The following is a 12500-nucleotide window of genomic DNA, read 5'->3' as shown; positions in this document are numbered from 1 at the left end:
ATAGATTCCTAGATCTTAAACATATGTTAGAGGCACTAAATTTAGGAAACTCATTTCCAAATGTGTCCAATCTGAGCTTCACATTCACTCCCATAACAAGGCCAAAAGCAGCTTCCTTAAACGTATAGTTAAAATTTAAGGACTAAAATGCATATATTTTGGAGAATAATCATCCATTTGGACTCTGGAGAGCACCCCGCAGTTCATCTTACAGTTTTCTTTCTGAAAGAAGCGTGCTACTAAAAAGACCATTTCCAAGCTATTGGGGTAGGGAGAAAGATGCTTTATCAGGTCGTGTTTGTTGTGCTTTAACAAGAGCTGTAGCACTGTAAGATAAATTCGCTGTAAATATTAGTGAACCTATCATTTCGCCAGGTTTACAGCCTCCTTAGAGAAGGATGAATCATTTTTTTTCCAGAATTTAAAAACTTCTTAAAGATAGTCAGCTTATGATAGGTCTTCATCTTTTTTAATTTGAAAGGCCTTAACTGTATGGTTATAAACCTAAATGTTTTTCAGTTTAAAGATTAAAGTAGCATGCACTGTTGAAGTTGTGAAGTTCATTAATCATGAAATTGTCAGTAGTACTCATCAACTAGTTTTTGACACCAGTAAGGTCTCCTGCATGTGGAGAGTTCTTTGTACTCTGTTTCCCAGTTAACTTCATTTTCCACCCACATAACAAAATAGTTTGTTCAAGACCAGCCCTGGGAACTGACTTCACATAAAAACGTAGAAAAACAACTTTAAAAGTATGAATCTAAGCTCTCCAAGACATATATGGCCCGTATGTCCACCTTAACTTCTAAGTGCCTTTGAGGTCTGTGGTGCACAGAAGAGCTCTTTTGCCCCAGCAATATTTGTTAGATGGGCTCAGTACTAGTTGTTTCCTACCTGTAAATAGGTACAAATAATATAAAACAAGCATGGGGGGATTGTCTTTGTTTTGCTCGTTCCTGCTACCTGATGGAAGCTCAGCTGTTGATCGAATAGCTTACGTTCGGTTTGACCTGCATACTTCTGGGTGGTGGGGCAGGAAGCCTGTGCACACCTGAGAGAGATTTTGTCTCAGATAGGCAGGGCACACAGACTCTGCCAGAAGGTTTGCTCAGATGGAGAATTTCGCTTCTTAGAATAAAAAAAGAACAACTCCGGAAACTGAGATTTCTCAGTTCTAAGAAACAGATTCTTGAAGAGCATGCTGACCAGAAACAATTAATTTGGTTCATAAACAGCTGCTAATACTTGCTTTTTTTCTACAAAAATCAGCATGCTTTAAACAAAAACAGACTTAATAAGCATTTTTCATCCATATCCAGCACGTTTAACTAATGAAAACAATTTTAAATGCCATTTTTGTTCATTAATTGGATTCCAATTTCCATCCAAATGAAGTTCTAATTTTCATCAGTCTAAAAAATTAATCAAGCAAATAAGAAAAGCACCATTCATTTAAAAAAACACACAGAAAATAGAGCAAATATATTAACAAAAGCAAACTAACCTGAATATTTGTTTAAACAAAGATTCACTATGTGAACAAAAGGTAGCTGTGGTGCTACAGGCTACACTAAGGCTTTCAGAAAGGTAACTGAAGTACTGATGTAAAATGAAATAAGTCAGCTTAAATCAGATTTCCTACTTGCTCATTTAAATCATGATTGAAGACAGTAATCTAATACATAGATGTAAGTTAGTCCTCACTGCTGGATGAAGCTAAGCAACTCCTGCATACCAGTAACTAACATCTTAGACTAGCCCAACTCTTTTTCCCCTAGCAGATTGGATGCGTTTCCTTCCAGACCTCCTACAAGTCCGCAAACACCAGCCCCAGCCCTCTGCTATCTGTCCCTAGTGTAACAGACCACACCAACTTTTTTTTTTTTAAATTTCTATTTAAATTCCCACCTCCTTCCAAGACTTAGCTTAATCTGATCCTAAACCCTGTAAGACCTGCTGCTTGCCTGGAGCCCCTGCGCTGCGGGCACCATAGGATGGTCCCTTCCCTCCACCCAGACTCTACAGCCCTAGAGAAGATTTTTCCAGGAGAAGCACTTCTCTGCTACCATTCCCTAACACATTAGAGTTTACTCAGAGCAACCTGGCTCAGCACAGAATGGTTATTTTTGTTTCCAGAGCCTCTGCTGGGGTGAGGTTATTCCCTTCACTAGGATATCTCCCATGCCCCTCAGTGTGAGGTCTATCACTCCTCACCACAGCTAGAAGCTGAAGACTCCCAGCCAAGCAAATCTGCAGATTCATTCTTCTTCCTGCACCTTCCTGAACTGCTTGCACACTTAGAAAGATCTGTACAGCCCCAAAGGTTTCCTGTGGGATAAGCTTATCTTGACTTTCTTCTGCCAAGGCCCAGTGCATCAGTCCTGCAAACTGTGCATGAAAAGGAAAGCATTTCCCTTACCTGCTACATCTGAAGAAGCAGCATTTGTCATCTTCTCACACTTGCATAACAGCCAAAGTGTGGACAGGCAAGAACAAACACTCAAAAATCAGAGATGATTCTTCAGATGGATGGTAGTAGGGAAAAGTAGGACCCAGATCAACGAGATTTTGGGACTGTGCATTACATCTGGGGATTGGTCTTGGCTTTTGACATTGTCTTTGTGTCTTAAATGGAGTTTTGCCCCCTGTTCTTCCCCAAGATGAACCATGAACCCCTCTCTTGCTTTCAGCTGAAGCTGCTGATATGTTAGTCCTCAGCCAGTATGGGTGTGTTGCCACCCTTCGAAGGGCTAGTGAGGGGAAATGGGTTTTATTTTATGTCCCTCATGTTAACTTGAGCACTAATCTCAGTCTTTTTCTACAAGCCTGCCAAACAGCATGATTTTTTTCCCAGTCATCTTTTTAAGCGTCTCCACAGACCCCTTGCTCCATCAAACGTATGTGGTTGGTAAATCCATTGCAACATTTGGGATAAGGCTGTAAATCTTTAAAATATTGTACCCACTGAAGTAAATAGGATTTTGTGCCAGACATCAGTGGGAGCAGAATCAGATCACTGTTTTCTAAGCCTGTTATGCATTCCCAGTACATGTTTTCATTTACTCTAAATGTGCTGCAAATGAATTACCTTCGGATGAGGCATTTATTTTAAGTCACAAAGTCATGTTATCCATTTCTAGCCAGCATCAGTTTTTAGCTGTGAGGGAAATAAGAACTATTTTAAGACTGCATGAAACAGTTTCAGCCAATGTTTGTCTACCATCTAGCAGAGTGGGTTATTGCTTTTGCTGGTCTTTGTTGTTGTTTTCAAATGCTAAACAAATCCACTCAGTAAAGGAAAAGACACTAGAAGATAACTGCTTTAAGAAGTTCTCATTTGCCATCCCCCCTTCCCAACTGCCACAATCAGCAAGACCAAGATTGCAGTGATTCACTTGGTCTTCAAATACCTTAAGCTTTGTCAGGAAGCGATGCCCCATTTTCTTCAGATCCCCTACCAGATCCAAAGCCAAAGTTTAAACCATGTTTTGGCAATGCCTTGTGAAGAATTATTCTGGCCTACAGCTGCACTAAGCATTCTTATTTAGTTAGTAATAAAAGTTTGCAGAAAGGGGAAAACCAACATTAAGCCAAGTATCCCTGAAGACATTCCAGTAAGAATCAATGCATTAATATAAAACTAGCTTTCAGCACTGGTGAAAGAAGTCCTACTGTATTCATTTTCTGATACTAACACTAAAACTAAGCCCTCGTTAGAAACAAAAGGCTCATTAAGAAAACCTTAAAATCGTGCTAGATATGCCAAATCTGACCCAAAGCTTTATAACACCCTTGAAAATACCTTTTGGGTCACCATTTCACACATCAGTTGAAGTGGTGCTGCCAGTTTAAGTTAACAAACTGAAGCCCAAGCTTCCTCACTCCCCAAGCTTCCTGCATTTGTTTAGAAGAGATTAAAGCTTGTGCTGCAATTCTAAAACCTTTGCCATATTGCCTGCAGTCAGAAGGTGATGGAAAGTTCTCACCACTGAATTCATTCTGTAAAGAGCTAGCAAAACACGATTTAGAAGAAGTAATGCACATTTTTGGCTTAGCTTTGGACACCCTGCATTATCACCCACTTTCCCCATCCACACCCAGTACTGCCACCACCCACCCATGGCTGCATCTTCCCATGAGCTCCAAACTGGTGCAAGGAGTGGTATGAGATGTCTCCAGCTACAACAAGGCACTCCCCCAGCAGCTTCACCACCACAATTGCAGCAATTATCTCCTACTGTGGCCAGGAGTTCATGACACCACCTTTTTCCACTGCCCAGATCAATACAACACACTGTATTGGGTATCGACTCCCTCTTGCCCCCATGGGCATTACTGCTTCATCGCAGACCAAGCTGGTTATTGCGCACTAGCCATACCCTAAAATATTCAAGATTATTTTAAGAGTAGCCTCTTAGTAGTACTCACTCCACTTCTTGGCTCTGAACTTGAGTGCTTTTCATCACCATGATCTTCTACCTGGCAAGCCAAGGGGATCTCCTCATACTACTAGAAGTCACTAACACAACTACACTTATCAGAAGTGTTTCCAATATGGAAACCTAGCCAGGAACAGGGAGGATAGCAATCACAAAAGCACAGAGGGAACATTTTCTGGCAGGCTGGTTATAAGGCATTTCACAAGCAGGAACAGGTCTGACATATTTCTGAACACGGCATGAACTCTGTTTTTGCAAAATCTGATTGGCCGCTACGCCAAAAAAAGCAATCTGCTACCTTTTGTTCTGAACAGATAGCCAAAACCAAAAATCAGCACAAGGAACAGATTCTGAAACTACATAAGAGGGAATTTTGCTGGTCATTCACAAGCAGAAAATATAGGTATTCAGTGCTATAACACCACACAGCCACGAAAACAAAAGCGATGTTTATGTATAAAAGCACTTCCACTGCAAAACTCGTGGCTGTGACACACCAGCCACACGGACGCTGCAGACTCCTCAAAGGTACGCATGAAATCAATGCCTTTAAAAGATACAGGTACCCTTCGTTCCTGCTTCATAAAGACAGTGCTGTCAGAAGCCTTAGAAGCTGCAGGGAAAACAGGTTGTGAAGACACAGGGAGGTCACTTGTTTTTCCATCACGTTTAACAAACAAGAGATGGAGCCAGCTACACCAGAATGAGGACTTGACCTATTTTTGGTTTTGGCCTGAAGGAGCTCAGCACATTGTAGTAACAAAGCATTATTTGGTACCTTAAGGAATTAAACTTCTCATTTAGCTTAATATTCAGAAGATGCTGAGCCTGTTAATTAGAGTTCGGGTTAGAGTTTAGGAGCCCGAGATGTTCACAAATACAACAGAAATCTTCCCACCACAAGAATATGGGAGCAGGGCACCAGCACAAACTCTCATCTCTGGTCCCAGGGAACTACAAAGAAGAATACAAGTATCCAAAACTGCAGGGAGGAAGGTACCATATTTGTTTTAAAAATAGTGCATTCCTGGTTAGCCAGCGACACCATTTGCATTACGACAACCTCAGACCCGTACAAAGAGCTATTAAGAATAGCTGAAGACTTCAACACCTTGGAAAACATGCCTGCCATCAACTTGACAGATTTTTGTACATCGTACGGTGCCAGCTGCATTTCTGCTCCCCACCATTCCCCTCGCTGGGGACCATTCCATCTCCAGAGGCAGAATAGTTTTTGATTGCTCCAGACGAGGGCCCCTGCCAACACAGCATGGCAGGACAGGAAACTTGTAGGCAGGGGGAGGACCAACCATTTTCTCTATGGATAGAACAATCCCACAACATTATGCAACCTGGAGCAAGTTTTTTAGGTGTCAAAGAAGTTTTGTTCATAAATTTAGAAAAGTAAGCAGGAAAGGCGTAGTCAAGGCACCAAGGTTACAATCTCAAAAAGAAGTCTGATGGGCTAGCAGCCCTCTTCTGTTTTGAGACAGCGCTGTTGTCCTATAGTGCCCTCCTCAATATTGTGTGTGCTGCACATGCATGGTTTTCATTTCACTGATATAAAACCATTTTGTAAAAACACTGCCAAATCCTCCTTCATCCCCCCTCAAAACCACATCCTCTTTTGGCTGGAGGACAGCTCCTTACAAAATCATCTACTGGTTAACAAGCTCACCAAATGAGGGCAAAGCCACTTAGACTACACAAATTATAGATGTACATACATTACTACCCCAGGGTAGTTTAGACAAAACAGTTGCACAAGCTAATCCTATCAAACCCAGACATCCAAAGGAGCCCAACTCCACCAAGAAAGAGTCAAAGTACCTGGAAACATAGGACAGTTTTTCCTCTTCCTTGTCTCTCTCATCTATGCTCAGGGCATCAAATGACGGCCCTCAATGAAGCAATTTTTCATTTTAAATTACTTTTCTTTCCTGCCAAAAGCACAATACAGTTATTTCTTCTCACATCTATGCGATATAGAAGAACTCTTCTTTATTATTTCTGAAAATTACTGGAGAATAAAGAAGGAATCTGTCTTGAACACAACATCTTCTAAGAAGAAAGTTTTCCATTGGCATGTTCCTCACCTGCAACAAAAAGCCTTAAAAGATAGCGAAAAAGGAAAGCAACCCGTCAAGCCTAGCTGCACAGGATGATTCTTCATCATTGGAGAAAGGTGGTTTGATTTTGTTTTGTTTCCTGTAGGAAACTGCTTTTTTTTTTCTCCCCCCTCCCCCAGAAGTCTCTATGCATATCCCACAACCTAAAAATTAACCATGAGGCTAAAGAAAAGGTTAGAAGAATGCATTTTGAGGGTAGAGCTCCAAGAAGCTACCATCGGTGTGCAAGACTACCAGTACAGAAAGCAGCTCCTCACCTCAGCTAATTCTCACAGAGCAGAAATCCAGCTGATTCCTACAGGAACTTTTAGAACCAACTGGCATGGCCTCCTCTTGAGGAGGAAAGCTGTCTCCTCCTCACCTTTTGATGCATTTTGGTACATCTACCAGGTGACAGAGAACCTTTAACAGGAGCATTACTTCTACCTCACTGTTTCAGAACATTCAAGGACAGGACGAACTCTCAACAGGTTAGCCCTCCCTCCCCATCCCTTGGGATGCCAACTTTCAGACCCAAAGGCTACAAAAAAAACGCAGTCAGATGTACAATTAAGCACAGAATTTCAATTTTAAGAGAAAGGGTGCAACCCACTTAACCCCAGCAGATTAGCCAAGTGTATTTAATTGAATGACTGTACATAGTTGGACTTCAAGACAAGGATTTCTTGTTTGGTTGATGCTTTAAACGCTTCAGCTTCACACAAGAACAAACTTTTATTCTTGAGAAACAAGCACGTTCATATCTTCCCCAAAGTTCAGAAGACAAACAGAAAGTTCATCACAACAGCTTTGAGCAGTACAACGCTGTCTGAAGCGGTTTGTCTGGGATACTTCCCAAACGTTTTTCTTGGTAACGTAACTCCTGGAAAACGTAAGCATGGGCGTACTCACTTTTACAGAATCTTAGTTTCCTCCTCACACAAAACCCAATTCTTTGTGCTGATGCTCAGCTTGTGACATGTCTACAAGTGACAGGAGGCGGACTACCAGAACTATTTGCAGTTGTGTCCAAACTGCGGCACACAAGCATTTAAGTGCAGAGCTAAGGAGAGAGATTTAAGGGTAAACAAAGCGGTGGTTCTTCAGACCCAACAGCAGCTGGACAAGACAACTACAAACAGGAACAGAAAGGCCACCAGTCCTTAGTATGGTCACACAAGGGTACCCATTCATCAAGAAAGCCATTAGTGATATCATATCAGGATTGTAAGAGTAAAATCATGTCAATTTACAAGCACCAAGAATTTTTACCTCAATATTCTCAACCAACTGATACATTTCTCAACTCCTACATTTTCCTCCAATCTTAAAATGTTTCAACAATTCCTACACGTTCTGCTTCGCCTGTCGTTTAGGAGGACAGAGAAAGCACACAGATCTTGGATTTTTGCAAGAAACAAAAATTCATAATAATAGAAATATGCAATGCTATTGCATCCCGTTCAAATGACTACACGAAATGAGTGCTTTAAACAGGCAAACAGAGCCCGGACTTTGCAATATAAAGAATTGTTGCTAGTGATAAGCAAATAACAAATAAACCTAATGGTTATCTGGCACTAGACCTGGTGCTCAGACACCATTAGCCACGTGCACCAGCCACGTGCCTGCACATGTGTGTTTACACCCAAACAGACAGATACCAAGGACAGCCTGTGCCTTCCTGTATGCACTCTACTGCCAGGACAAAGGGTAAAGCAACAACCAGCTTCTTAGTGAGACAGAAGCTACATCTGGTACCCTAAATTAGATAAGGCTGTAATAAGACTCCGATGCTATCCACCAGCATGAGTCACTGTGGAAACGGCCCCTAGAGAATAAGGCTTTTTGGGTCAGGTGGAAATTGCTCTCATGAACATGGCTCAGGCCAAAGAGCTAAATCCAATGCAGATAACGAACATCTCCTGTGTCCGATACTGGGCTGTTCCCGAAGCAGGTGGAGAAAGGTGTTCCCACTCTTATTGAGTATGTATTGAAGTTTTGCATGGAGAGATGGAGAGGAAGAAGCACCACCACAGCTCACAACAGCACAACCAGACCTACCAAACTACTCAGTTCCAAGCTCTTGAAAACTTGATTTTAGGAATACTTAGCCATGGCTGTGTAGTGGGGAGTTCAGACTTGTCACTCTAAGCTCTGGCAGAGGAACAAAACCCAAACCTGTTTGCTATGCGGATTTTTCTCTTTCCACCCGTGTAAAAAAGCAACAACAGGAATATGACAGACGCTTGTTTTGATAATTAAGATGACACCTCAGTTTCTTTGGGAGTCAAGTCCTACACAAATTCACAGCAACACCTTGTACCTAGAAAATACTACATCTGAAGGATGAACTGCATATGGAAACTTCTGTAGATGCCCCAAACCCACCCACCTACCTCATCTCCTCATCTGACCTACGGAAGAGACACTTGCAAGTCTATCTCCACAATAAGGTGAAGAAAACCTTTGCTAAAACAAGGAACTTGCTAACAAATAGTTTATAGGCAAACGGACATGAAGTCTCCCTCTGGTTTCTTTGTTACTGTTTCTAAGACCTTCTTTCCCTGAAGTCATTTTTTTAAACCTTTTTTTTTTTTTTAATTTTAATCTATTATTTGCTCTCCTAGATCCCCCTCTGTGGTTACCTTTAGCCTTTCAAGTTTTTTCCACTTTTCTAAATATAGCCATCCCTTTTCACTTGTTCTTTTTTTCTTCTACATGCCCCCAATACTGTATTTAAACAGTATTAAAAATATATTTTAAAAGTAAAATATATTACTGAAGGAAGTTAGAGGAGAAAAATCAGAAATTAACAGAAGCTAACCTCACACACAAGATTTAAGAGCCTTTGTGGAACAAAAAATAAAAAATGAAAGTTTTGTTTTTCAAAAGCATCCATTAAAAAAAGTAAAAAAGAGAAACCTCATCATTTTCCTTGTTTTCCTGTCCCCAGAGAGGGAGAGGTACTCCAAAATCAATCAGAGGGGCTGGCTTGCCAAAGCTCACAGCACTACCTACTCTTTGCCAGATAAGGTAAGATACAAGTAAAGAAAGTTGCAATAGTTTCAACTGTTCTTGCATTTGTGTTCCAGAAACTCTTTGCTTCAGGTTCAGGGGCTGTCTTGGTACCAGACCCAAGATCCCAAAAGCCATCGGAACTCATTCTTCATATTTGTGAGTTTATCCCTCAGATATACAGACTACCTGGAAAAAGAGCTTGTTCAAAGGATCGAGCCGATAGCAGGAACAGGAGCCAGAGAGAGTTCAGACAGCAAGGTCCATCCAGCTCCAAACTCTCTACATTTTCTACAAAATAACACTTGTTTCTTGGTGACCTTTTCCAGATGGTGCCACTATCCTATTTCCAAAAACCCAAAAACTTCCAGATATCCTAGCAGGCCAACAAAGGTGCATCTGTGGGGGAGAGTGACCTACTAACAGAGGGACAGACATGCATAAGACTGAAATTGCCAAATTCAACACCGTTTGGGTGCATATTCAAAGCAAAAGCAAGAAAGAATCATGACAATAGAAAGAGTGGGGAAAAAATGAAAACAAAACAAGTGAGGAACAAAACCATATGCTTACACTATGAATCTCTCAAGAACTGTAAAGCAGTTTGCAAATTTGAAGAAACAAGAAAAAACTACACTCTTCATTACCAGCAAAGCAAAGAAAGTTATATACTGTTAACAAATCATCTTTAGTTCCTCTTAAATAGAAGAAATTGAGGCATTCCATTACAACAACAGATGGCATTTTACACAATACAATGAAGCCAAAACCTGAGGTCTTTAGTTAGTTTAGTCTACCACTAATTAAACTGGAAAGGAACTGTGGGGAGGGAAAAATTGTTTGTCATACACAGAGGCACTGCTATTAGCAGTAAGCTAACTGGGTATAAACATATTTTTGTTGTGGTTCTCATTGGAACCTTTTCCTGATAAAGCCACTATTATACTGAACATAGTTTATAATACATTCATATCACCCAAGCTGTTCATTCCCACAAACAATGCTGCAAGTGTGGAATTTTCTCTGTTCCTTTCAGTGACATTTTCTTGGCTTCTTCCTCTGGGAAAAATATTTAGGCAACAACTTCCCTTTAGTGCAATTTATGTAGGCCCACTTGAGTAGTTTGACGAAGTTCAGTGTGCTGTGCTGCATTTTCACTGTTCTGGTTCATGGGGTCTCAGACCTAGCTCTCTAGATGTTACTGTTGAGCAAAGAGGAGGGCAAAGTCAGCCACATCAGGGTTTGTAAAGCTCCAGCATCCACTTGTTAAGCATTCAATTTGAGAACTCATCTTAAACCAAGTTACTAACAACAACCACCACCAGAAAAAAAAGTTGAAAAATCTCCTCCTCCATGTCAGTTGTCTTTTCTTGAATAGCAAGCAGAGCACCTTCTCTTTCCAGAAAGGCTCTGGCACTCTGATACGAGAAATTCTCTTCTGTTCCATAGCAAAAACAACTCATTTATGACTACTGAGCAGCACTGGATTTGAATAAGATTCTACTGGGCCTTTTCACTTATTTCTTAGAGAACAACATGGCAAGTAAATCACAGATTTCTGGAGATTAATCCATGTAATTTAAATCCTATGTAGTTAGGAGTACTTCATTTCAACAGGACTTGTACCTTTATAAAACTACTACAATCAAACATCTTTACTACATACAGATCCCTGCTTCATGACTCATTTTCTACCTTCCAGGTGAGCAGAAATACAATTGCAGATTAGCATTTTGTTACTTGCAAACTTCCAGCAACTTTTAAATTTCATTTCATACCTGACTTCTTTGTGTAATAATTCAAGTTCTCTAGAAAACAGAATCTAATACATTTCCAAAAACACTGTTTGCTGGTTTCACTGAGCATTTCACTAAATGAACGATGAATGCCTGTTGTCAAACAGCAGCTACATGGAATATTTCTGGCATATAAAGTAAGCAGGAAGACAAATACTTAAAAAATGACAGAATGTAGCTACTAATACACTGTTCCTGGATCTTCGAGGTAACTTGACAACAGCAAATTTGAATGGCAGTATTGTACAGACTAACATCACTACCCACTAACCACCCGAAATCAGAGACTTGCCTTACCCCAAATGGTGGATATGAAGCAGCAGCAGCAGCGGAGGCAACGCTCACTGCGGGAGGTGGTATTCCTGAAGAAGAAGGTGGGAACAGACCCAAGGCATTCAGATTTAATCCAGGAATTAAATGTGCTTGAAGCTGCAATGGCAGAAGAGTTACTTTAGATTTACAGTTCCAGTTAAGTTTAATCAAAATGCTAGTCGACAGACTTTTTGACATAGTTAAGTTTTAAGTTTAATAAAAATGCTAGTTGACATAGACTTTTTAGAAGATGTCAGTATGTTCTTTAAAGTTTTTTCCATCTCCATTACCCCAAGGACTCAGCTTCAAACTCATTTCCCAGACACATGCACAGAGCAATAATGTTGAAAACATGACTTTACTAGGAGAGGCAGCTGAGTCACTTGCTACAACTTAATCAAGTGAAATATATAACAAGCTTCGTAGCAAGAAATTCGGGCAATAGTATCATTTACTTTCAGAGTGAACAAAATTACCAGAGAAAATCACTTTGACTCTATACTAAAAATACACCCAGTCCTGTATAGTCAGAGAAGTCTTATGCACTAGCCCCATTTTCTCATATATCCTACACTATAACCTCATCTTTCCTCCCTGCATGCAGAAGATCTTCCCTCCATGCTTGCAGAAGATGAAGATCCCACCAGTGCTTGCTGGGAAAGCATCAGCTTTGAAGTTTTTTTCAGTACCATTTTTGACTCTGCCAAATTATTGCCTAGTAATATAACTATGCTTTAGAAAGACTTCAGCTAGAGACTGACACCATCTCACGACATCAAGATAGCCCAGGTATGAGACATCAACAAAACACCTCAACACTTGACCAA

At 40.6% G+C, this 12500-nt stretch overlaps 1 protein-coding gene across 2 annotated transcripts in view; it reads right to left on the bottom strand.

Moving 5' to 3' along the window:
- IGF2BP3 (insulin like growth factor 2 mRNA binding protein 3) overlaps positions 1-12500 on the bottom strand; it is a 111444-nt gene that overhangs the window by 16078 nt on the left and 82866 nt on the right. For both annotated transcript variants that reach the window (XM_083825971.1, XM_083825972.1), the window contains one exon: positions 11659-11790. In XM_083825971.1, the coding sequence (XP_083682097.1) occupies positions 11659-11790 (132 nt within the window). The remainder of the gene's footprint in view (positions 1-11658; positions 11791-12500) is intronic.

The sequence above is a fragment of the Anser anser genome (assembly GCF_964211835.1).
Source record: "Anser anser genome assembly, chromosome: 2".
NCBI classification, from domain to species: domain Eukaryota; kingdom Metazoa; phylum Chordata; class Aves; order Anseriformes; family Anatidae; genus Anser; species Anser anser.
This window is presented reverse-complemented; position numbering and strand designations above follow the sequence as displayed.